At 33.5% G+C, this 23782-nt stretch overlaps 2 protein-coding genes across 7 annotated transcripts; one reads left to right on the top strand and one right to left on the bottom strand.

Moving 5' to 3' along the window:
- On the bottom strand, positions 1-6466 carry LOC117908609 (nicotinamide/nicotinic acid mononucleotide adenylyltransferase). Of its 6 annotated transcripts, none has more exons than XM_034822263.1 (11): positions 6144-6466; positions 5298-5402; positions 4509-4587; positions 3966-4042; positions 3613-3698; positions 3139-3222; positions 2484-2568; positions 1471-1550; positions 723-824; positions 420-478; positions 1-320 (listed from the first exon to the last, which is right to left on the bottom strand). In XM_034822263.1, exons 2-11 carry the CDS (start codon positions 5311-5313, stop codon positions 218-220), a joined length of 771 nt encoding a protein of 256 aa, XP_034678154.1. In that variant the 5' UTR covers positions 5314-5402; positions 6144-6466; the 3' UTR covers positions 1-217. The 6 variants fall into 6 exon arrangements, with proteins under 6 accessions (XP_034678154.1, XP_034678156.1, XP_034678155.1 ...); XM_034822265.1 differs by having other exon boundaries at positions 5316-5402; positions 6067-6466; XM_034822264.1 differs by having other exon boundaries at positions 3966-4039; positions 6067-6466.
- Positions 6467-11260: 4794 nt separating this feature from the next.
- On the top strand, positions 11261-23775 carry LOC117908981. Its single transcript, XM_034822861.1, has 9 exons — positions 11261-11557; positions 13511-16392; positions 18450-19854; positions 20959-21302; positions 21393-21584; positions 22316-22473; positions 22711-22802; positions 22886-22990; positions 23469-23775. Exons 1-8 carry the CDS (start codon positions 11374-11376, stop codon positions 22918-22920), a joined length of 5292 nt encoding a protein of 1763 aa, XP_034678752.1. The 5' UTR covers positions 11261-11373; the 3' UTR covers positions 22921-22990; positions 23469-23775.
- Positions 23776-23782: the final 7 nt, after the last annotated feature.

Genomic DNA, 23782 nt, shown 5'->3' on the forward strand with positions numbered 1-23782 from the left:
AAATCGAAGAAAACCATTTTTCGCATTAATTGGAATGTTTGATAATCGTAAAACATGGTTTATTACATGATGAGCCTCGTGAGGTAGAAAAAATGAAAATCTAAAACTACCTTGCTAAATAGAAATGCTTCGTATTTTGATAATTTATTGTTTGGTTTTAGAAATACAAATGTGGAACTAGCTTTGTAATTTCCAAATTGAAGTTCAAGGAAGGCCATTACCTTTCTGATGAGTTGGAGTAAAGATGATGTTGTTTGATATAATCAATCACTCTATCTTCCATCAGATATTTCACTGACAACTGCCTTGAAATGCATTCCCTGAAGCACAACAAATAACAGAAGAAAACCCCATTCAAATCGTTGAATCTTCAGACAAAATAGTATCTGTCCATTTGTAGATAAACAAGAATTGTTTACCTTACTCTCGTCGAGCTGATCTGGTTTGGCACAAGATCATCCACAACTATGATGTTTCCCTGCAAGAGTATAGGTAGAAAATCAAATCTTCATCAAGCTCCTCTCAGTTGGCCCCTGAGTTTAAAATCTCAAAACCATTTTGAAATTACAAAATATTGAAAGTTAGACCATCCTGGCCCCCTTTGAGATATGTATTTGTTGGCCAATCAAGAATACTATGGTGCCACCCATCTTCTAAAGCTTGGCAAATTTTCAAACCAACACACCAGAAAAATATATAACAAGTCAACAAATTCTAGTTACCTTATTTTCATTCAAGATATTGTTATCAGATATGATTTTCTCAACATCTTGCCCTTCTCGGCGAATGCACACCACACCATAGTCTCTACAGATAGCCATTACCTGGAAAAAGAATTATATGCATTTGGGTAAAATACATATCCTTACATACAAGATCTTTCTTAGAGAAAACATGGGAAAGGAAGACTTAGAGCCCATTTGGTAGTGATTTTAGGAAACACTTCCAATATTTTTAACACTTGAAAAATCCTATCATTCAAGTATTAGAAAGATTAGAAACGTTTTCTAAAATTACTACCAAACACACTCTTAAAATGATAAAATCGTTTCAAGTGTTTTCCTTTTCTTCACTTATTCCAAGAACTCAACACAGGCAAGTTGAAAGGTTCTTGATATAGTCACACTGAGTTCATGATCAGCTCATATATATGTATATATAACAATAAATGGACTTCTCAGATAATTTTCTTCACAACATGAATATTAGTGAATATAAGTAACTGAAATATAAACTTTAAATCAATCTTGTCCAATATATTTTGAGATAGTATCTATCCTATATTACATCAAAAAACTGAAATTTATCCAGTACTAATGATGTGATAATAGGCAAGATGGTTTAGAATTTTGGAAACTGACTACAGTATTACCATACCATGCTAAGGTGGCAAATTACTTGGCAATAGGAGAGTGACACTGAAATATTCCAATGCATTACATTAAATTGACTCATGACACAAAAATATACCTGCTCAGTTATCCAAAATCCAGGAATGCCAAAAGACTCAAGCAGATCAGAACCACAGACAAGCATGACCTTGAGGGATTCTTCAATAAGCAAGAGAAGATTAAGTGCACTTCCACTAAATGAAAAATAAATGAATAATGATAAAACACATCAAGATGGAATTGAGGGCTCTAATAGAAACATGTTATGATGATGAGACAAAAATCTTGGAAAAAGAAAAAAATTTAGTATTGGTAATGACAAAATATTACTTTGAAGCTGGGATCAGATTTTCATATGTTAACAATAATAGTTTGGTATTCAAGGTAGAAAATAGAAAGGTTGGAGGGCCTCAACCATAAATTAGAAAAAAGAGTTTAATGAGTTATGAGTACAATAACATACAAACACACACAAAAGAAGGCCAGAAAACTAAGGGTCTGTTTGCAAACTATTTTAAAAAACAATATATGTTCTCCAGAACAAAAAAACAAGGAAACAGGTTTGGCAACTAAAAAACATAAAACAGTTTTTTATTTTTAAAATAAAAAATCGGTTTTCTATTCTTAAAAACAAAAAAGAGTGTTTTCAAATAACATCTTTCAAATTTTTTTCACTTGTTTTCTAATGATTGTTTAAAACAATAATCATACAACTATGGAGAATAATTAAAAATAAAACATTACATAAAATTTATTTTTAAAACATATTTAAAATATATCAAGTTCCCAATTAGACATTTGTTCAACAAAACATTAGAGAACAATTTACAAAAACTGTTTTTCAAAATTGTTTTCAAAAAAAGTTACTGAATAAACCCTAAGTATTCACAGAAAACCCAAAAAAAAAATTAATTTTTAACAACAGAATCCCTTCATCCAAACCCCTCTTAGTATCCACATCCAAATTTTGATCAGCCAATGATAAATCATTCCTAACTAACTCCAAATCAATCAACTAATAATATGAATGCATGAGAGTTACATAGCTCATTTTTCTCAAAATGCAAAGAAAAAAAAAACTCTCATTCTTACTTCTGGGTATAAGTCCATTCTCACACAAAGAACACTTAATTCTAGATAAGACCGTCAATGTACGTTGGAAGGTACTCTGATTTGCCTGTAAAAAAGGTTCAGAACTTCCACATCAATTCAGAATCAGCATAAAGAAATGAGATATTAAAAGATATTATCTAGCGCAATAGAGTCTAGATGCCCACAATGGACAGTGGACATAACATAAATAAATCAATTTTTCAGTGACCACGGTTGGAATCTCCACGGTGAGAGTGGATATTGTGGCTTTCTTCAAAGCATTGTGAAAGTTGGTACTTGTTAGCTAAGGGCCTTGTGTGTTGATAACAAGAAGTCTTGATAATGTTGGAAACAAATACATACAAGTCCTTAATTTCAAGTTCACTAAAAACAAGCTGAGTGGAGTGAATTAATGCATTAAAGAGCCACCAATAAAGGCATACCAAGTGCTAAACTATATAACTGCAAAAAACCTGGGCTACCTTCAATGATCCCAGTAACCAAAGCTAAAAATAGTATAAGAGGCAAAGCCAACCCTCTTCTATAAGACAATTTCTTAAAATTGAAATTGGGATGAGAACATGGCATTGTAGGAATTCCTCAACATGAAGATAGAGAGGGAAAAAGAGAGAGAGAGAGAGGGAGAGAGAGAGACCTCCCAAGGATCCACCATTATGAATTCAGAACTTTTGCAGGCAAGATCACACATCTGAATACGATGTTCAGCAGATATCAGGCCCTGTAGAAAGACAACAACTTCATCTAACAATTTGATGAATGAAACAAAGATATAAAGTGATATCTCATGAAATTACATAGCTACAACTACTTCATTCAGACAGAATGATGTTCCATTAGCACCGAATTAGCAACTAAAACCTTAGCCCCCAAACAATCCCTTCTCAACCCTACCCACCACAGCAGCACAAGCAAGTATAAGTGAATTCAACTGAGAGTACTGTTTTATTTGATAAGATCCAAGGAGTTAGGACCATGATAACTATTCTATAATGCAATGTAAACTGAGAATTACAATCATGATGTTGTTTAGACCATCCCGTGAAATATTAGAAAGAAATTTACCCATAGTTCCCCAATATGAACTATATATTTAAAAAAGAACACATACCCTTTTCTTGTATGCATCATTCACTGGTGACATATAACCCCCAATAACACAATAACCTTCTGACCTCAATGCATCTCTTGCTAGCTCTGAGCATTAAAATAAAATTGATCAAATACACATTAGGTGTTCTTGTCCATGACTTTCAAGGAAAATTTTATAAACAATTTTAGATAGATATGAATAACACCCAAACCCTTAACAAAGAGGGAACAATTCGCATAGAAGTATCAGTAAGACAAATAACAGAAGACACATCTTGTTTCTAGAATTCACAAGATTTCAATGACATTCTAACATAAACTTGGAAATTAACAATTAAAATGAGGAAATAATGAGCCAATGTGACAGCTTACCAAACATGCGTAAATGCATATTAGTAGGAGGATTGAAACTTCCAGTTGCTACTAGAGCTACATACATCTTCTCCCTACTTTAAATAGGGAATGAGAGAGACAGTTAGAATTTCAAGAAATAAAGTACATTTCCAGGAATGAAAACAGTTAAATGTCAAATAAAAGTATCTATGCTTTCAAAATCTTATGAAGTCCATGTATACTGCATAGCAATTCCTTTAAGACATGTGAGATGGCTAATTTATCAGAAAGGCCAAAACCTAGGTGCCTATATAATTGAAGATTAGTGAGTTTTTCAGATCAAAAACAATCATGTTTAATATTTATTAATTATAAAAGTGTGTTTACTTTTGGAGATAATTCTAAAATGATTTTCCGAAAGACCAAACAAGTGCAATAGAAAAATTAAACCATTTGGTGTTCTAGTGACATCTAACATCATATACCAAGGCACCCATCTTCAGACCACCATAGAATCACCTTGGAACAATTAGCTTAAAAGCAAAAGCAGCAAAAGAAAATTAAACAATGAAGGAGATTTACTTGGTAGTCTCCAGAGATCTGTCTTCATCTATGGATTCCAAAGATAATTTTTCCAATGGCAGCGGAATATCCATGGTATCTGAGGTCATAAAAAGTTTATCAATACTACATATATTATGGTTTAAAGAACATAAAATTAGCACCAAAAAAGAGGAGGCGCGCCCTCCCTATACAGGCAGTATACTCTTTCATTTTCTTTCATATTTTCCAATCACCAAACAGAGTAAAAAATTTTTACAAATAATAAAAAAGTTTTTTTTTTCTAAAACCATTTTATCTCCCTTTCTTTCATTTATTCCCGAGAACCAAACAGATTGTGTGAACAAAGCTCAAACTTTATCCAATAAATGGCCAATTTTGAAGCATGTGCTCAACAACTACAAACAAAAATGAATACACAGATAAGAGAATCCAAAACTTCGGTTTGGATCCTAAGAAAAAACAAGGGAATGACAGTGCTCATAGAACATCTTCTTTTCTCTCCTTTTCATTTCCATCCGAGCACCAGATGGAATAAGAATTTCCGTCAAAACGGTAGTTCCGAAAAAATCGCTTCTTTCTTTAAACCATTTTCTTTTTCTCTCTCCTTCATTCCCGATTACCAAATAGAGGGAAAAACTTCCTTCTTCGGAAATTTCTCCAAAAGGCACTGAGAAACTCGAGATTAGAGTTGATTCGAAAAAAATTTAAATTAAAAAAAAAATGAATATGAATAAGTTTCAATTAGAAAGAAAAAAATATGAAATCAAATTAAAATAGAATTGCTATAAATTAGGAAAATGATCGTACCAGAGAGAGAAACCATACTCTTTCTTCAATTCGTCAAAGAACCGTATGTCGAAACGCGACCTTTTTGAAAATGTGCCGTTCGCTTTAGTCTAGGAGTAGAGAACACTGCAATTTGAACAAAAATAAATGAGTAAACGCTAATAAAAAATAAAAAAAAACTACTATAATTAACTATGTTTTTATTATTTAATAAATAAATATACATTATTATTTTTGGAGCTTATATGGCTTCAAATTTCCTAAAAGTTTAAAATATTTATTTGAAAATATTTTTAAAAAAATTCAAGAAATAAATAAAAAATTATTAATTTTATTTAACTAAAATTTATTAGAAACAATATTTTTAAACTTTTTAAAAAAAACTAAGATCATTCAAACTATATTTATAAGTCTTATCAAATTAAAAAAAAATTACACTTCAATCACAATTTTCTAAAAAAAAAATATTAAAGTTATATATAAAAGTAAAATATTCATACAAAGGGGTAGACCCCAATTTGATGATACATGCATAATTAGAAAATATCTAAATTTTAAATTTAAAAATAAAAACTTAAAATTTAAATTTAAATAATTATTTGCATTTTGAAATAAATCTATCTTTATCTACAATTCTATATAAAAAAAAATTATTAAAAAATAATTTTATTTTTTTAAAAAAAAAAAGGATTACATAGAATTTTATCAATGTTGCCCTATTTGTATAGGAAAAAAAACGGAAATAAAAAGATTAGCCAACTAAGAAAATGTTCGATTTGATGATACCAACCTCAATTCGTCGTTTGGTTGTGGAGAAAGTGCAAGAAAATAAAAAGAAACGAAATAATAGAGAAACAATACACTCACCCCACTCAACTGACCAATTGACTTTACTGAACATTTTTCCCAACCTTTCCCCGAAATCAAGAAACAAAACACACACAATTCTCCCCCTAAAGCTTCTCATCGTGCTCTTGCTCGGTCCAGCTCTCTCTGGACGGTGATGGTGTAAGGCTTCCGGATCTTCTTATTTGGATCCTTCGACGAAGAAGACATAGCAGCAGAAGCAGTAGTAGACGGCAGAGACCCGGTGATTCTCAAACCAGTCGAGACGAGGCTCTGAATCCATGTGCATTTATAACTTCTATACATGTAGAAATAAGCAAGGATAGAAATGTCGAAAAAAATCGGCGATATTTCTCTGAAATATCACTTATCGACCGGCTCCGACACAATATTCGTCACCAATTATCGGTCGACGAAATTTCGGTAATTTTTCGAAAATATCGCCGATATTTAGGTATTTATCGGTATTTTTACCGATTTTTCGAGAAATTTCCCAATATTTCCTACCAGTCCAGCCCGCGCACAGGATACAAAATCTGTCCAATTTTTTTTTTAAAAAAAAAAACATACGATGCTATTTGGTAATCTGATCATGATTTGCAGGCAAAGGTTGTGTTTTTCGGCTTGGCTCAAAAATCGTGGATTTAGGGTTCGTGAAATTTAAATCGAATGGCTCAAAGGCAAAGAGACCCTAGAACAGATCCAGAAAACACAGGGAGCAAAAATAAAGCAATTTTTTTGGTTTTCCTTGGGGGTTTTGCATGGATTTTCTCGGAAATCAAACGAGGATGAATTTTCCCGGAAATCGAATGGGGTATGGATTTTCTTGGTAATCAAACGGGGGTTGCAAAAAAAAAAATTAACATGATTAGTAGAGGATTATATTTATGTATAATTATTTTTATTCAATAAATCAAATATTTCTTAACTCAATTCTAATTTTATACACTTCCAAAATTCATATTTATCATTCTTAAAATTCAAATATCAAATCTACCGATATATCTCTATCTATCGATGTTTTTCTTCTTGATCATATCTATGTCAATTATACTTACAAAATAACTTTAAAATGTGTATTTTTACTTATTTTATCATTTTTTTAATTTTTTTCAAGCATTTATATGAATTTTAAATAATTTTCACACTATCGATATTTGTAAAAAAATATTCATCAATATTTTTACGATATTTTCTATATATCCATAAATCGAAGTACCGATATAATCGTAATTACCAATATTAACTCTAATCCAATGAATAAAGATATGGAAAATCTAGAGTCCGAGTCCACAATAAGTACAAAAATTGTGATCTAAATACTTAAATTTTAACTAGATTTGAGCTTTGCTTTGGCTTGAGTTTTAGTTTGACTTGGTAATTGAGTCTGTTTGGATTTGGACATGAATTGAACTTGGATTTGACTTAGACCTGATGCGACTTGGACTTTGACTTGAACATTGAGTTGAACAACATTAAAGGAGGGCTTCAACAAGTTGATCTTTGATCACAAGATCTTTTGCATATTTGAATATTGAAACTTTGAAGATCTCGAGTCCCTGGAGACGCTCTGAAGATATCGAAGATTTTTCCAAAACTAGTTGAAGTGTCGTATGAAGATTTGAAGAAGGTTGGATCTCAATTGAAGAGCTCCCTTTGAACTCTAGACTTTTGACCTATCTTCTAAATTTTCTTCTCAATTATGTTTTAGTAACATTGAAATAAATCCTATTTTTAAGGATTGAAAATAATATATTTGGATTATTTTTTAATTTCTTCAAAATATTACTTTTTAATTAAAGTTAATATTCAAATAGATTTAAAAAAAACCATATTTAAAAGATGAATTTTTGTTGTCTATCACAAAAAAAGAATTATTTATTTTTTAACAAAACTTGACAATTACTTTTTCAATTATCAAATTAACTTTTTTATTTTAAGGATTATATTTAAATTATAATAATTTGTGTTTTTTATTTTAATGAAATACAACTTATCTTGTCTTTCTATGAAGCTCATGCTACATAAGACATTGATTTATTTGTGGAAAATTTATGGCATGCAATAAAATGGTTGCAACTAATCATGAATATTTGATTTTTTTTTTATTACTTCATAATGAACTTAATTGGAGTATATGGTAAATTGAAAATAGAAGACAACTTATCTTGTCTTTGAGGCTCATGTCATATAAGAAATTAATAATTTTAAATTGGTCATTATTAATTATTAACATTTGATTTTTTAAAAAAATTATAATGAATATAATTTGAATATTTGATAAATTATAAAATATTAAAGCCCTTTTTGGGTACTTTTTCAAAATAGTTATTGAAAAACAGTTCTTTAAGAACAATTTTTAAAACATGTTCTAAGGGGTTAAATTTTGTTTGAGAAGTTGAATATAGAAGAAAGTTTTATTGACTTATTCTCCATAAAAATATTATATATGTGTTCATATTTTCAATTATTTTAAAATACTATAATAAAAAATTTTAAAAACAACTAATTTTGTTCTAAAAACACTGTATTTTAAGAATAAATTCTCAAAAAATTTGATTTATACCAAAGTTTGTGAAACGTGTTTTTTGAGTTAGAAAACTATTTTTGTTCTAAAGAACAAAATAATATTTTCAAGTAGAATTTCCAAATATTCCCTAAATTTTGTCTTTCTAAAGCTCTACATAGAATACATTATCAACTATATCCATTTGCATGAAGCTATTATTAGGCTTGCATGAAGCTATTAGGCTCTATCACCAAATCAAAACTGAAAGGGTTAAAACAAAGTAAATGGTAAGGAACTATAGCGATCCCCGCAGAACAAGAAATCTGTATCGTTAAATATGTATAGTGAGATTTAGGTTGTTGAATGAGAATACAAACGTAAGAAGATTAAGGTACTATAATACAAACAAATAAGACTTTAAAATGTATACATAATACCACTTGATTGGTGATACGTTTTCAATATGTATCCAAAAAATAATTTATATTGTAGTCGGACCTAAAACAAATTACAAAATTTTATAAGAACAAAATTATAGGGGTAAGATAATCTAGTAAAACATGAAAAAATCAAAGGCAATGTATCAGTCTGAGACGCCCACCTGCCATATCATTGCAATAGATGCCTCCTCCCATCATGGTGTGTTCTCCCTCATCATTACATTGGTGAGGCAATGCCCACCATAACCACACTACAAATCCACCTAGACAATAACAAAGGTCATCCATGCTATGGAAGATAACCCCTTATCAAACCTATATTTGGGTGGTGGGATAAAATATGATATTCTTGAATATTATATATATCCAATAAAATAACGTTAAGTCATGCTAATATATCATTTATAAAAAGAATAAAAAAGGAAAAGAAAAATAAATTGCATTTCAATGTTTGATATTTGTTTAAGTAAAAGTTATATTACATTTTGCTATTGAAAAAATTATGAAATCTCTTACATATTTAATATTATTTGAAAGTCATTCCATAATTTATAATTTAGTAGGTACTTTTTTATTTTTTTATTAATAATATTTATTATTAAAATATTTAATTTTATAAATAAAAATATTGTATTAAATATATATATCCCATGGATAAGGTGTTAAAATATGGATGCGCATATATTTAACATAGTTCATGATTATGCTATTCGCCTTTTCCGTATTTGTTTTGTATCGGTTTTTTAGAGTATGGGCTACCTTATGTGTAGAGCCCAATGTCATCACGGGTCTTAGATGATGGACCTAAGACACGTGAAGGCCCAATAGTCCAAAGGGTATGGTCCCTAAGTTATAGAGGGTATAAAAGGTTGAGAGTCTGTTCATTTTTGGTGATATCCTTTTGAATAGACAGAAAAATTAAAATGGTCTCTCCCGCTTCCCATCGCCAGAGAGAATCAGAGAAATGTGGTGTCCTCTACAGTCTTAGAAGATTCGTACCTCTTCAACAAAAACAAAATGGACTCAGATTTGTTCGTTCCCTGTCTGGAGATGAAGGTATGATTTGAATGCTTGATACATATATATTCACTCTCAGTTTTGGGTGATCATGGAGAATAAAAACTATAACATAAGGAATATAAAAAAGAGTTAAGACAATATATCCTTTCATTTATTTAATCTCATGTTTTATTGAAGATGAAAAATGATAATTAATGAGATAACTTTAATATTATTAACCTAAAAGGTGTTTGACAAAATTTAGGAAATATTTTTAAAATTTTGAAAAATCACTTGTAATGTTTTTTTGGAAAAACACTTAAAGTCCATTTAATAATGATTTTAGAAAGCGTTTCTAATATTTCTAATACTTGAAAAATTTTATCATTAAAGTGTTAGAAAAAAAAAATTTAAAATTACTGTCAACTGCACTCTTAACAGATAATTCTCATAAAAATACTTTTAAAGAAAATATTTCACTAAAAACACTTCAAATATAGCCACTATTAAACATATTCCAACACGAGACGAAAAAACATAAGATAACTAGTAGGTTTGTAGTTTTTGAAAGATAAATTTTAAACTCTATATTTAGAATTTTTGACATTGAATACATTTAGATGCAAAAGAATCAATGCATGAAGTGATGTTGGTATTGCAATCAATATTTGTCAAGACATCCAATCTCTACGTATAATAATTTTGTAGCTTGTATACTTATAGGTAATACAACCCCAAATAAATATTTTACAAAAAAAAATTACTTTCAAATAAAATAATAATTTTTTTAATAGAATAATTCTAATTCCTTATTTAGGGAAATATTAAACTATAAAATCATTATTTATTGAATTTTTTATTGTATGTCTATGATGAAATTTAGACCATTAGATGAAGGTATAAACAAATAAAATCAAAATATGAAATTATCAAAAATGAAATTAGAGTAAAATGGGACTCGAAGTTATTTGTATGATTTCATTTTAATGATAATGTATTTTTATACTCATCGGAAAAGTATTTAATGTTATATTAAAGTATAAAACTTTTTTCGTTGTTACAAGGCGAAATTATTTTCCAACGGGCAAATGGCCTGTTTGGTAACGCCGAAAGTTAAAACCTTCTTTGGATCCAAGTGATAAACGTACCCAAACACAAACAATCCACTTCCCCAAATTTTGAAAAGCAAATCCGCGCTAAACTGCGATGGCCAGAGAGTAGTGTGGAACCCTCCATCTACCATCTCTGATTCATTAATGGATTAGCTGTGAAGAAGAAGAAGAGGAAGAAGAAGAAGAGGAAGATGTCGACGGTTGAGAAGCTGTTCGTTCAGATCTTCGAGCGCAAGAACCGGATCATCGAGCAGGTGAAGCACCAGACCGATGCCTTCGACCACCACCTCGCTTCCAACCTCATTATCGAGGGATTCAACCCTCCACCATGGCTGCTCGCTCCCTCTTTTGAAATCTCGTCTTCGGATCCCAAAGGTACTCTGCTTATTTCTCTTGCTTTTTCGTGGATTTGTTACGAATTTGTTCAAGGATATGTTTGGTTGCCTAGAAAAATGAAGGATAAAAAAGTAATTAGAGGTTTTTTGTATTTTTAATTTTTTTTAAAGGTGCATTTCGTTGGTGAGGAAATGAAGGGAAAAAGCGTAATAGATTTTTCTTTATAGTATTTTAGTTTTTTTATAGTTAGACTAGGTTTCAAGAGAAAATTCATATTAGCAGTCGAATTGGTACTGCTGAGTTTGGTTTTCCTTATTTTAATTTGATAGGATGACTTCAGGTCAGAACATACGGTTACAAACTGTTCCAAATTCTCGTATTCTGTCTGTAATTCTGGGTGACTTCTTTCAGGAATTTGTGTTTATAATTTCTGCGAAACGAAGCAAAATAGTAGGAAGTGCATTTTTATTTTTTCTTTTTTTGTGTTTGAGATATTGAAAGAGTCTTCCTTGCATGGAAAAACTGTTGGAATCAGCATAGTTGAATTTAGTTTTCTTCTTAAAAAAGAAAAAAATAAATAAATATGAAATCGCGGTTTCAGGTGTGGAAGGTACTCTCACACAGTCTTTGAAGTTACCATTCTATTTATCATTTGTGGTTGTTTTCATGAATTTGTGTTTGTATTTTCCAAGAAGATGAAGGGAAATAGAGTGGAAAAGGGAATTTTGTGTTTGTTTTGATTAAAAGAAAAAAAAAAGTCTTACTAGCCAAGAAGAACAGCTGGACTGGTTGTGTCATGTGTAGTTTTCCCTTTTAGGAAGAACTTTTAAATTGGAAAATGATCTTAAGGTTAGCAGGTAATCTACATGCTGATCCAAATTTGTCCTTTTTTATGTTTCCAGGAATTTGTGTTCATAGTACAGAGAAAATGAAGGAAAAAGTAGAAAGGGGAAATTTTAGGATTTCTTTCTTTCAGGTTTGAGACATTGAAGGACTCCCTCTAGAAAAGCAGAATAATTAGATTAGGCATACTTGGTTTTCTTTCTTCTCTCTCTCTCTCTCTCTCTCTCTCTCTTTCTCCCTTCAAATATCTGATGATTGAAATCTTGAAGGTACTCACATAATGTTTTCAAATTCGTCACATTTTTATTTGGTTTAGTTCAATTTTCAGAGGATAATTGCATGTTTAAGCCTTGTAAGAATCAGTTTGTCTAATGAGAAACTAAAGGAAAACGTTAGGAAATGAAATTTAGATTCTTCTGTTTTTATATTGTTTTGAGTTTGAGAAGTTGAAGAACTTGCTTTAGCCAAGCAATGCAGTTGTATTTGGCATAGTTAAAAGTGGTCACTCTCTTTCTCTCTCTCTCTCCCTTTTTCTTTTTTCTTTTTGCAATTTAAGTTGTGAGTTCAGATTCCAGTGTTCACGCATTAGAAAAGAATGTTATTTCATATTTTAAATGCGCATCTGCAAAAAAACCAGTTCTGAAGCCCAAAATTTTGCATATTTTTAATTTTTGTTGTCAGTTTGCAATGTACACATAACCTAGTATCACAATATCTTGAAAATTTTTAGCTCTACTTAGAGGACAACTCATCTTCTGGCCATGCGGTTCTATCTATCTATCTATCTATCTATCTATCCATCTAGCTATCAATATAGATGTATATATACATATATGCATATATTAATGGGTATCAATATACATATATATTGATACACAAAGATTCAATATATTAACAGGTAACAACACCTAACAAAAGGGCACATAAAAGTATTTTTCCATTTCCTCTATGATGATGAAACTTTGACTTTCAAGTTTTATTTCTCTGTAGCTGGGACCAAAATGAGAAGTGACAACAAGTCAAATTCATTCTAGCTATAAGTCCTACACTAATTTGAATCTCCATGGAACTGCATACCTCTCCCTCATATAAATAGTAAGAAACCTGCAGGAATGGCTTCCTCTGATGATTTCCTTTGTTATTTTGCAGAGTTAAAGAAAGAAGAGCTGATTTCAGGACTCTTGCTCCCACATCCACAACCTACAATGGTTCCTTATTACAATGGTCACTATTCTCTGTATAACAAGTCAGCTGTTACAGTAAATACTGGTGAGTTTTCTGATGGCTTACCCATGGAAACGCATGCTTCCAATAAAGGTTTTGATGCAGGAGAAAGGCAGACAGCTGTGCCCCAGTGCAACAATAATGAGACTGAAATTCCTGTAAGTGGTGTTCTTGAACCAGGTCCTAGTGCTACCTCTTCTCCAAATCAGATAGATGCAAGAATATCAAACATTTATTCAGAGCCAGATCAATCTCTTGCCAGAATCCAACGGTCCAAGTCACGGCAAAAGGCTTTAGAGTTTCGTAATAGTTCAAAAGTAAAATGTAAAAACCGTTTAGTTGACCACAACAACAATGGTACATATTCTAGTGGAGTTGCAGTCTCCAGAATGGCTTTCCAGCAGTCCAACTTTGTTAATGAGTTATTGGAGTCAGTCAAACCCTCTAATATCAACAATGAAAATACTGGTGAGAGAGAAGCAGAAAAAGGAGATCATTATAGCTTGGAAAAGGGTGGCAACATTTATTCTGGTAGAGTTACAAGATCTAGAAGTTCTTCTCAACAAACCAAGTGTGTGAATATGGATGGCTCTTCTCATGTTACCAAGGGAGATAGTGTCAGACTTGCACCATCTATTGGCAAACCTATGCAACAGTCTGCCTATGCCAGTGCTTTGTTGGATCCTTCTAATATTGATGATAAAAGTCATGCATTAATAGAAGATAAAATGGGAGATCCCCACAGCAAGGGGAAGGGTAGCTATGTCTATTCTGGTAGAATCACAAGATCTAGAAGTTCTTCTGAAAAAGTTAACTCTGTAGATGAGTCTTCCAAACTGGATAGCTCTTCTAACATTGCTAGGGTTGATAGAGGTACACAGGCAGAGTCTATTCCTAATTCGCTACAGTGGCCTAATCATGCTAATGAGTTTTTGGAATTGGTCAAACCTTTTGACATCAAAGGTCGAAGTTGTGAAGTCAAAGAAGTAACAAAAGTAGATATTCGGAGCAAGGAAAAGGGCAGTGGTGTTTATTGTGGAAGAATTACAAGATCTAGGAGTTCTTACCAACATCCCAACTGTCTGGGTGGGTTTTCTGAACTGGTTAGCTCTTCTAATATTGTCAATGAAGATGGTTGTAAACTTACTCAAGCAATCAGTAAATTAATGGAACCATCTGAACCATTAAGATCAATTGGAGGAGATGCTGCTTCTCAGAATGCAGAAGGTACACAAATATCTCTTAGACGGTCCTCACCAAGACAGAAGGATTCAGAGTTACCTGCAGAAGATGCAAGAGAACATCCAGGCAAGGGAAATATTGCAGATGAGTGTGTTGGTAGAAGAACAAGGTCTACATCTTTTGCTTCTGGCAGGTCTGCCCTAGGAAATACATTAAACAGGTCAGAAGGATTAGAGCCTCTGAAAAGCTCAGGATCTGGCGCAAATATCCTGCCTTGTGCTGAAACCAATAACATTGCCAAGCAGGAAAGATGTGCTGCAACTGCTCCAGAGACTGAACTAGTTTCAGATGAGCCAGTAGACTCTCATCTTGTTTGTTCTGGATCTAATTTGGATGGTGCCAGCCTTAGAGTGGGGTTGGAAGTTTTAGTCTTGAGGCCACCCTCCGATCTTGATATGTTTGTGAAGCCCAAACAACTTGATTTTGATGATGTGGAAGATTGCAGTTTGAATGAAGCCTCTGTTCCTGCACCAATGAAGAAAAGACAGGACACTTCATCATCAGGAAAGAGATGTTCTACCCCTCTGGCGCCTGCAGAATCACTGGAAAGAGTGATATCTAATAGCCATCATGGAAGCAGTGTTCCACCTTTGAAGAAGTTGTTGTTGGAGGAGCTGGAAGTTTTGAGCAAGGAAGAGGAAGCTCGAACAGGTTCGTCTGAGTCTGATGCAGAGGAAAAAGTAGAAGTTGAAAAACAGAAACTTGGGTATGGTTTTTGCCATGCATTTTCTACGAGCAGAACTTCAAATAGATCAGCTGGGTCATCAATAAACAAAGCAGTGGAGGTGTACGAAACAGCAATCTCCCATACATTGCCAGAAGGCATTAAAATCTCAAAACTAGGCCATTCAGTTGTCTCAAAAGATTTTAGAAAAAGTTCATGTGAAAGCCCGTTAAAAAATGCAGTGGATTCTGATTTGACCAATGTAGATGCAGATATAAGGATGAATTTATCTTTTGAGAAGGGGGTTGGGGAGTTTCATGTTGTTGGAGATGCTGAAATGGTATCAGAAGACAGAACCTTAGCCGTATCTTTGCAAGACTCTGCTGTTAAGTTCCCTGCTGTTTCTGTGAATGAATCTAAGGGTTGCGCTGTGAGTCAGAACATGAAATCGGGCAACGTTCAATTTCAAAATGCAGAGAAAGTAACTCCTTCCTTGGGAAGCTGTAGTGGCAATGACAAGATTGTTGGTGACTCTAAACCAATTGAACTGCAAATTACAGAGAAGTCCATACAGTCAGGAAGAAGTTTCAACTTTACCATGGAGGGATTGCCTCAGGCTAAGAGGAGAAAGATTGAGGGTCAACTACTTGATGCCTCATCTGCTTCTCCAAATTCAAAAAGAGAGCCATTTCAGAGTATTCAAGACACAATGAGTACACACTTGAATGGTGTAGAAGGCAACTCAGAGACTGTCTTAATATCTCCATACCTCCATATTTCTTGTGAGGAAGGTGTGGATCAATCTAATGCCAGTAAAAGTCCTCATGAAGAAATGGATCGGAATATGAAGTGCTGCATGGAAGAAGGAATTAAATCTTCATCTAAACTACAAGTGATGGAGGTATTTGTTTTTCATTTTCTAACTTGAATCTCTCCAAGTTGATTTATATTAATTTGGCAGATTTGGATTAAACGAATTTTAATCAGGACCATTTTATATTGATGTCCATAAGATGTTAAAGAAGGCTACTTGGTTAGGTAGATACTTAATACAACAATCATGAATTGGCAATAAAATGTCCATGTTGGGTCTTGGAATATCCAGTAATAATCAAGCCTACCTAGAAGGCCTATGAGTAAGAGTGGCTGATGTATGTTGATCATACCTCATTTTTCTGATAATAGCACTGACATCTTATTTGTTATCACATCAAATATTCAACTTCCATTAAAAAGTTTGACATGTCAAATCAAGACTAGACCTCTTGGTGTTTTGGAATATAACATCATTCTAGCTAAGTTTTTTTAGCCAAAAAATTATATAGGTCTTTTAGAGTTCAAATCATACTCAAATCTGTTCTTAACTTTGTTCAGTTGGTAACAGTCATAAGTGTGGCCAGTAATACTCCAGAAACCTCTTGGGAGTTTTCTAATTTTAGCTTTCCTCTCATATTTGTTTTGTTAAAGAGCATGATATACAAAGTCTCATTTATAGGGAAGTCATGTGTTCGAGCCTCAACACATAATATGTATTTCCCCAATTTATTAAGTCCATGTGTGAGCCCAAAAGAGGCTAATTGTGGTTATTTGCCTATGGGCTTGTGTGTCTATTCATGAGTGGATATGATACTCCATGTAAGGAATGATGTTAGAAAGCATGATATACACTTTTAGGAAAATCGGTTTTCTAATGTGTTTGATGACAAGAAGAACAATTGACCTTGTATATTTTAGCTTTTTCTTTTAGAGAATTTCTTGGTGAATCCTAAATTCCCTTTTCTGTTGCTCATTCACTAGTATGGTTTTATAGAAGCTGTGGTAAGTTTGGTCATGCATGTTTAGATCCAGCTTGTCCCTAATTAAATAGGAAAAATGAAATCATAGAATACATTAAAGTTATGGACTAATGTGTGATCGACATTTTAAAAGGCTATTGAGGTTTACAACTCGAGGTTCGTCTCATGTCGTGGCACTCCAAATTAGCCTTGAGGTTACAGCCTCGAGGTTGTTGAGAAGTCTCAAATATACAATAGGTTTAATGTGTTTAGGTCATATATGGGCTTTGGCTATATATTTTATGAGAGGTTTAAACCTTAATATTCAATGGATTTTAATGGGTTTTCTGCTTTTGGGGGGCTTTCATATAGATGTTATAAGTTTTGGAGATTTGAGTTAAACCCTTTATAAAATAAGAACTTAGTTGACCTCCATTTAACCCTTTAAAAGGATAAAAGAAAAAGGAAAAAGATCAAGAAGAAGAAATGGAGAAGTTGTTAACTAAAGCAGTGGTTGATCATATATAATCATTGTTTTATTATTCTAGTGGTTGTTTTCCTTTATTTATCAATGATAAGATTGAGAAGAGGAAGATTGGGTGGATATTAACATTGATAGTGATGGATAGGATGATAGAGCAATTAGACATGGTGATGATTTCTTGGAGGATCTTACTAGTGATAATGATGGTGATGCTGAAGACTATTTGATAGAACTATGAGAAAGATAGGTTTTGGAAGAGTGACCGAGGAACTAAATCAGAAACTGCTGAAAATAACAATTTTTATTTTTATTTTTTATTATTATTATGAGGTTTGTGATTTTTTTTTTTTTTTGGTGATTTTATTAAAAATTTTCATATTTCATGAGAATTTAGTTTTCTTTTCTGTACATTATTATTAGTTTTTGTGTTTAAGTTGAGGCTTAAGCCTTAATCCACCTCAAGGTACACCTTGCCTCATTTGGTCAAAATACCTCAAGATAACCTATGGCCTTTTTAAATCATTGCTTGTGATGAAGGATATATGCCATTGTTAGTTCTAAATTGCTCTTAGATAATTGATTTTTGTATTTAGCGTTCCTGATCTAGAGCAAGGACTTGCACCTTTAAAGCAGATTCTCTTCATTGTATATTTTGTCTTTTCAGTTTATGTATTTATGCTTTGTCATTGTCTTTGGCAGGCAGAACATAGCTTGGAAGGGAGAGATAAAAATGTTAAACCCTCCTTCACATTTGAAAGTGAACAATTAGGGCCACCCCTTGTCTCAAGTTTGACTAAGCGAGCATCAGGAGATTTCCAAGGTTTTTTGGTGGAGGAAGCAGAAGGGGAGGGTGGAACAAACATTATACATGCTATGCAAAGCCAGTGTGCTACTGAAGAACACCAAGGTTCCTTGTTCCTTGATGATAAACTTGGTCCAGAGATTGCAGAAAATTTGACTTGTATGGATGAAAGAACTATGTGGAAAACTAATTTTCAACTGGAGGACAGTGGATTATTTTCACATTGTTCGATTGGTTCTCCACATAACCAATATCTGGATTTGTTTGGTGCTGATCAAGCTAAGCCTGTGTTTGAGGGCTTTGTTATGCAAGAAGAGAATGAAAAACCACATATTGCTAGAGATGGAATCGGTTTTGACAAATTGGACCTTCCAACCACTACAATCGAACGTGCCAGTGTTTTGGAGCAGCTTTGCCTATCTGCTAGCATTCATACCCCATTGCCACATTTCTCAATTACAGACAAGTTGCCCAGAGCACCAAACTTTTGCCAATCTGTACCTAATGGGCTTCTAGAGGGCATGGATCTGCAGAGCACCCTGTCTTTAAATGATGATGCTGGTAAGCTACTTAGGGCTAGTTACAGTTGCTTGAATGAGGAAGCCAATCATGCTTTTCAAGGGAGTTCCACTTCTGATCACCGACCATTTTCTAGCACTCAATTTGCTTGGAACATTAGCAAACCATGTATATCTCCAGTTGGGAAGCTTTGGAGGGTTAGCACATCAAGTTCTGGCAGTTCAGGGAAGCGACTGAGCTTGAATCCTGAGCTCACTTGCTACCCAATTGAGGAGGATCCCTGCATGAGTGAAGAAACTGAGCAAAAAGATGATGTCAGTGATGCCTTCCATGAAGGTATTAGTTCAATGACTATAACTGGTTCAGCCAGAAGAGAACTGCTTGGTGACATTACAGAAGAATATCTAAATCCACTGGCATCAGTTTCTACAGCTGAGAAATTTTCTGATAGGGGCAGTTTGGATTCAGTGAACATAGACATCAATGTCCCCAGGACTCGGAATAAAGGTAAAGAGAAGCTTCAGAACCTTTATGAAAGTAAGACAAGAGGTACAAACGAGACGAGGGAGAACCAGAGTTTATCAGTGGCTGAAAATGGTGTTAGGAGGGTCACTGAATCACTTCATAACAGGTTCAGTAAGCCAAAACTATCAGGAAAGACCAGTTTGAGAAAAGGAGGCCCCAGTATTTCAGAAAGGGAGTCCAAGCATAAGAATATTGTGTCCAACATCACTTCCTTTGTTCCACTTGTTCAACGAGCTCAAGGAGCTGCAGTTGTTACAGGTAATACATTTCACTTTTCTTTTTCTTTTTTGACTTGTCTGAAGAATTGGATTTCTTTTCCCAATGGTCATATGAAAGTAATCTTAATATTCTCTTGCTCTTATATGGGACATAGAGTCAGTAATAGTGCTAATTGCTTAAAATAATGCATTGGGTTTCAAACTTTGGTTCCAGGTATTGTAATTTATCCTTTGTTTCCTGGGATTATGCACTGTTCCATGTTCACATGTCTGTATATCCACTATCTAGTTCAATTTGAAGTCTGAGCTTTACTTCTCAATTGCTTTGTTGAGCCAACTTTATATGGTCATGTTGGTTGCTTTTGTTTTATTCTGTTCAATCATTCTACATCAAATAACTTATGTCTTCTCTTATCTCCTTGGGGATTAGATGCCAGTTCTATCTCATAACTAATTTGACAATTACATTTCTTTTAATGAGGTTCCTGAACCAAAAGAACAAATTGTTACAAACTGCCAATAGAATCAGCAATGGTTGATTGATCAAAACCTTCAAGAAATGATGCATCCTCAAAGTAAGATTAACTGAGAAGTGGATGCTGATACATATTTGAGCCAAAGAGTGCAGAACAGACTAGAAGTTGGTTATAGAATATAGTGGCCACCATAAATGGTAAAAGTGTGCTACATTTTCATTGATTTGAAGTTTGAACTATTTCAAAGAACTCAATTGTGACGATATGTGTGAGTTTTGAATATACTAAACTGGACAGGAGCATTCAAATGGACATGGTTTAAATCGGCAAAAAGTAGGAATGGAAAATAATTCATGGTTCCATCCCCAAATAATTAGACAAGGCATGATGGATTACAAGAATTCATGTAAAGCTGGAATCAACTCTTTATATTTGCTTTGTAATGTTTTGTTTTTGTTGAACTGTGTTGTGCAAATCTGTTTGTTTATCTGCAAACTGCATTTTTTATTCAAGCATGCTATGGAAGATGGAAGTTTTACTTGCACTAACAATAAGTGTCAGGCTATGACAAGACTGTACATTTAAGCAGTTGTATGTGGCTGCAGGATATCTGAAATTATATTCTCTAGTTGATATTTTATTTTGGAACTTCTTGTGGTGTCTTACAGGGAAGAGAGATGTCAAGGTGAAAGCTCTGGAGGTTGCCGAGGCTGCAAAGCGCCTAGAGGAAAAAAGAGAAAATGAACGTAAAATAAAAAAGGAAGCCTTGAAACTTGAGCGTGCAAGACTAGAGCAAGAAAATTTGAGGCAGTTGGAGCTGAAGAAAAAAAAGAAAGAAGAGGAAAGGAGGAAAAAAGAAGCTGAGATGGCAGCAAGGAAAAGACTGAGGGAAGAAGAAGAAAAGGAGAAGGAAGCAAAAAGAAAGCGTACTGAAGAAGCACGGAGACAGCAAAGAGAGCATGAGCAGAAATTACGTGCTGAGAAAGAGAAGGAAAAGAGACATCGAGCCACAGTAAGATACTTCTGCATGATACAGTTCTGTTTTTTTTTTTTTTCTTATTTGTTTTTGGAGTAGAGCCAATTGGTGTTATATCTACTATAGGTTGAAAAAGTGCATGAGAGGAAGGAAGTAAGAGATGAAGTGAAAATTGATAAGAAAGTGGAAGAAGACACTCTTGTGCAAAAACCAGAGACTGAGCTGAGAACTTCCAGGGTTTCAACGAGTGATATTTCTAAAGCAAGTATTGTTCTTAAAGATTCTGAGGCTCTTAGTGATTGTGGTGAGATTCAGAAGGTAAGAGCGGCATTTATTTATTTATGCAAAGTCCTTCACTATCATGACTGTCTTATACTTATTGCAACTAGTTTTCAGAGTGCAACAATACAGCAGGAAACAATTCCTTCTCTCAGTTATAAAATTCTTGTTAATCCTAAGTGATTTCCCACTCATGCTTTAGCCACTCATCTTTGTCATCTGAGTCCTATGATTGAAGAATATAATAATGATATTATTCTCTCAATTTTTGCATTAATGTCACATAAGTTTTCCCTTTCATGTGGATTGGCAACCTATGTGAAGGAAATCACTATCAACATTTGATAGCTTTAACTTCAGGAGATCCAGGTCATATGGAAATTCCAAGCTTTAGGTGCAATAGGCTCTTAGAGCAATCATCCAAATCTAAGCATGGTTATTGTTAAACCGGTAGATATCTTAGAACTCACTGGAAAGTAGTTGGGCACCTTTTTGGCTTTCTCTTGTTTCCTTTGTGCCAAAATTAGAAAGAGCACATGCTCTTTTTGGTTCAATGCTCTCTTTTTGTAGAGAAAAGAGGCTGATTTCTTTAACATTTTTTATTTAAAGTAATTTCTGATCCAGTCAAACCACCTTTTAAGTTCTCTTCGTAATCCAACAATTTTAAGATGTTTTATCCTTCTTCTTTCTTTTTTATTTTTTTATTTTTTTTTCTTTTAACTTCTTCAACTTCTATGTAGAACCTTGTACTGATAAATTCAATTTTACAGGTAACAAGTAATTTGGATAAAGCATCTGAAAATGATAACCTGGTTGCAAATACAACTAAAGAAGAGTCATATGAGATGTCTCCCTACCAATCCTCAGATGATGAAGAGGAAGAAGAGGATGACATACCAACTAAAAAGTTCATCCCATCATGGGCCAGGTTCATATCTCCATTTTGCCATCTCAAATAATTATTGTTTTCTGGGAATTTGATACACCAGTGTCATGTTATGAGGCACTCCAAGCTACCATTGATATTTCTTTGGTTCTTTCAGCACTTACAATGCTCGCCAGTTGTTTAGATTAGTTTACTAATATGTTTTGACAATTTCTTCCTTGGTTAAAGCTGTGAACAGCATCTTGACCACACTCAAAGAGATTCTGCTTGCTTTTGCAGTAAAAATTATCTGGTTATTGCCGTAGCCTCCCAGCAAAAAGTAGACCCGAATATGATATTCCCACCAGAAAGCTTTTGTAGTATCAATGAAGGTAATCCTCATAAATAATCTAAATCACTGGAACTTCATTAGCTATTTCTGGACTAAAATTCATAATGTCTACTCCCTTTGTAGTTCTTGTATCTCGAAAGCAGCAGCAGCAGAAATAGGTGGTGATGCTGCATTCTATGTGGCAAAATCATCTATTTCTTGGGATGGCAATAATCATACCAAGAGAAGGTACTTCTTTCCTTTCTTTTCTTTTCTGATTTTCTCCCCCTGGGAATCTTGGCTACATCCGTATGCTTGGTCAAATTATCCATTTTTAGGTCATTATCCACTGTGGCAGTTGGGTTATCATCTAATCAATCACCCCTCTTCACGGATGATTTTGTAGCCGTCATTGCAAACGGCTAGAAAAAACTTGTCCGTTCCTTTGACAACCAGAAAGCCCCACTTTCTTTTCTTCCGCTTCCCACTCGCACAAAGAGCTTGACAAAGAAATATGCTAATTTATGTTTTGATGATCCTTCTCCCATGATAGGACAGATGAACTTTAAATGAAAAGGGGTTAATATATTGCAAACCATGGAAGTCATCAGTGAACAACTGTTTCTATTTATCACTGATTTTCATTTCTGGGGTCTGAAAACTTGCTAAGTAACTGGTAGCTTTTTCTAGAGCTACAAGTAATGGATTTTTGTTTCCTCTGTGGCAGGTCCTTCCGATCCAACAACATTTCCCCTTTTTTTTTTTGGAAGACACCATGAGGGAGATCAGAGTTGGATGGCAAACCCAATTATTTCCCAGCAAATTTGTAGCTGAAAAAAATTCAGAACTGAACAATGTACATACTTCTTTGAACATTGTAGCATTTTTTTTCTCTTTAAAATGAGGCCAAGTTCACTACTCTAATCTCAGTTTATTTGAGAATTGTCAATACCCACTTGGTTGCCCTTTTATGGTACTTAAAATAAATAGATACTGACGTCTGAGCACAAATGATCCTTTTGCTTATTCAAAAAGCCATGA

The sequence above is a fragment of the Vitis riparia genome, chromosome 19 (genome assembly GCF_004353265.1).
Source record: "Vitis riparia cultivar Riparia Gloire de Montpellier isolate 1030 chromosome 19, EGFV_Vit.rip_1.0, whole genome shotgun sequence".
NCBI classification, from domain to species: domain Eukaryota; kingdom Viridiplantae; phylum Streptophyta; class Magnoliopsida; order Vitales; family Vitaceae; genus Vitis; species Vitis riparia.

Bases quoted from the DNA above. Each gene is read 5' to 3' on its own strand.
- LOC117908981 (XM_034822861.1), top strand. From the start codon at position 11,374: ATGTCGACGGTTGAGAAGCTGTTCGTTCAGATCTTCGAGCGCAAGAAC. The intron at 19,855-20,958 runs GTAATACATTTC...GGTGTCTTACAG, and splicing joins AGGAGCTGCAGTTGTTACAG to GGAAGAGAGATGTCAAGGTG. The intron at 22,803-22,885 runs GTAATCCTCATA...CTCCCTTTGTAG, and splicing joins CTTTTGTAGTATCAATGAAG to TTCTTGTATCTCGAAAGCAG.
- LOC117908609 (XM_034822263.1), bottom strand. The intron at 2,569-3,138 runs GTCTCTCTCTCT...CCTTTTTTACAG, and splicing joins TAATGGTGGATCCTTGGGAG to GCAAATCAGAGTACCTTCCA. The intron at 321-419 runs GTAAACAATTCT...GTTGTGCTTCAG, and splicing joins ATCAGCTCGACGAGAGTAAG to GGAATGCATTTCAAGGCAGT.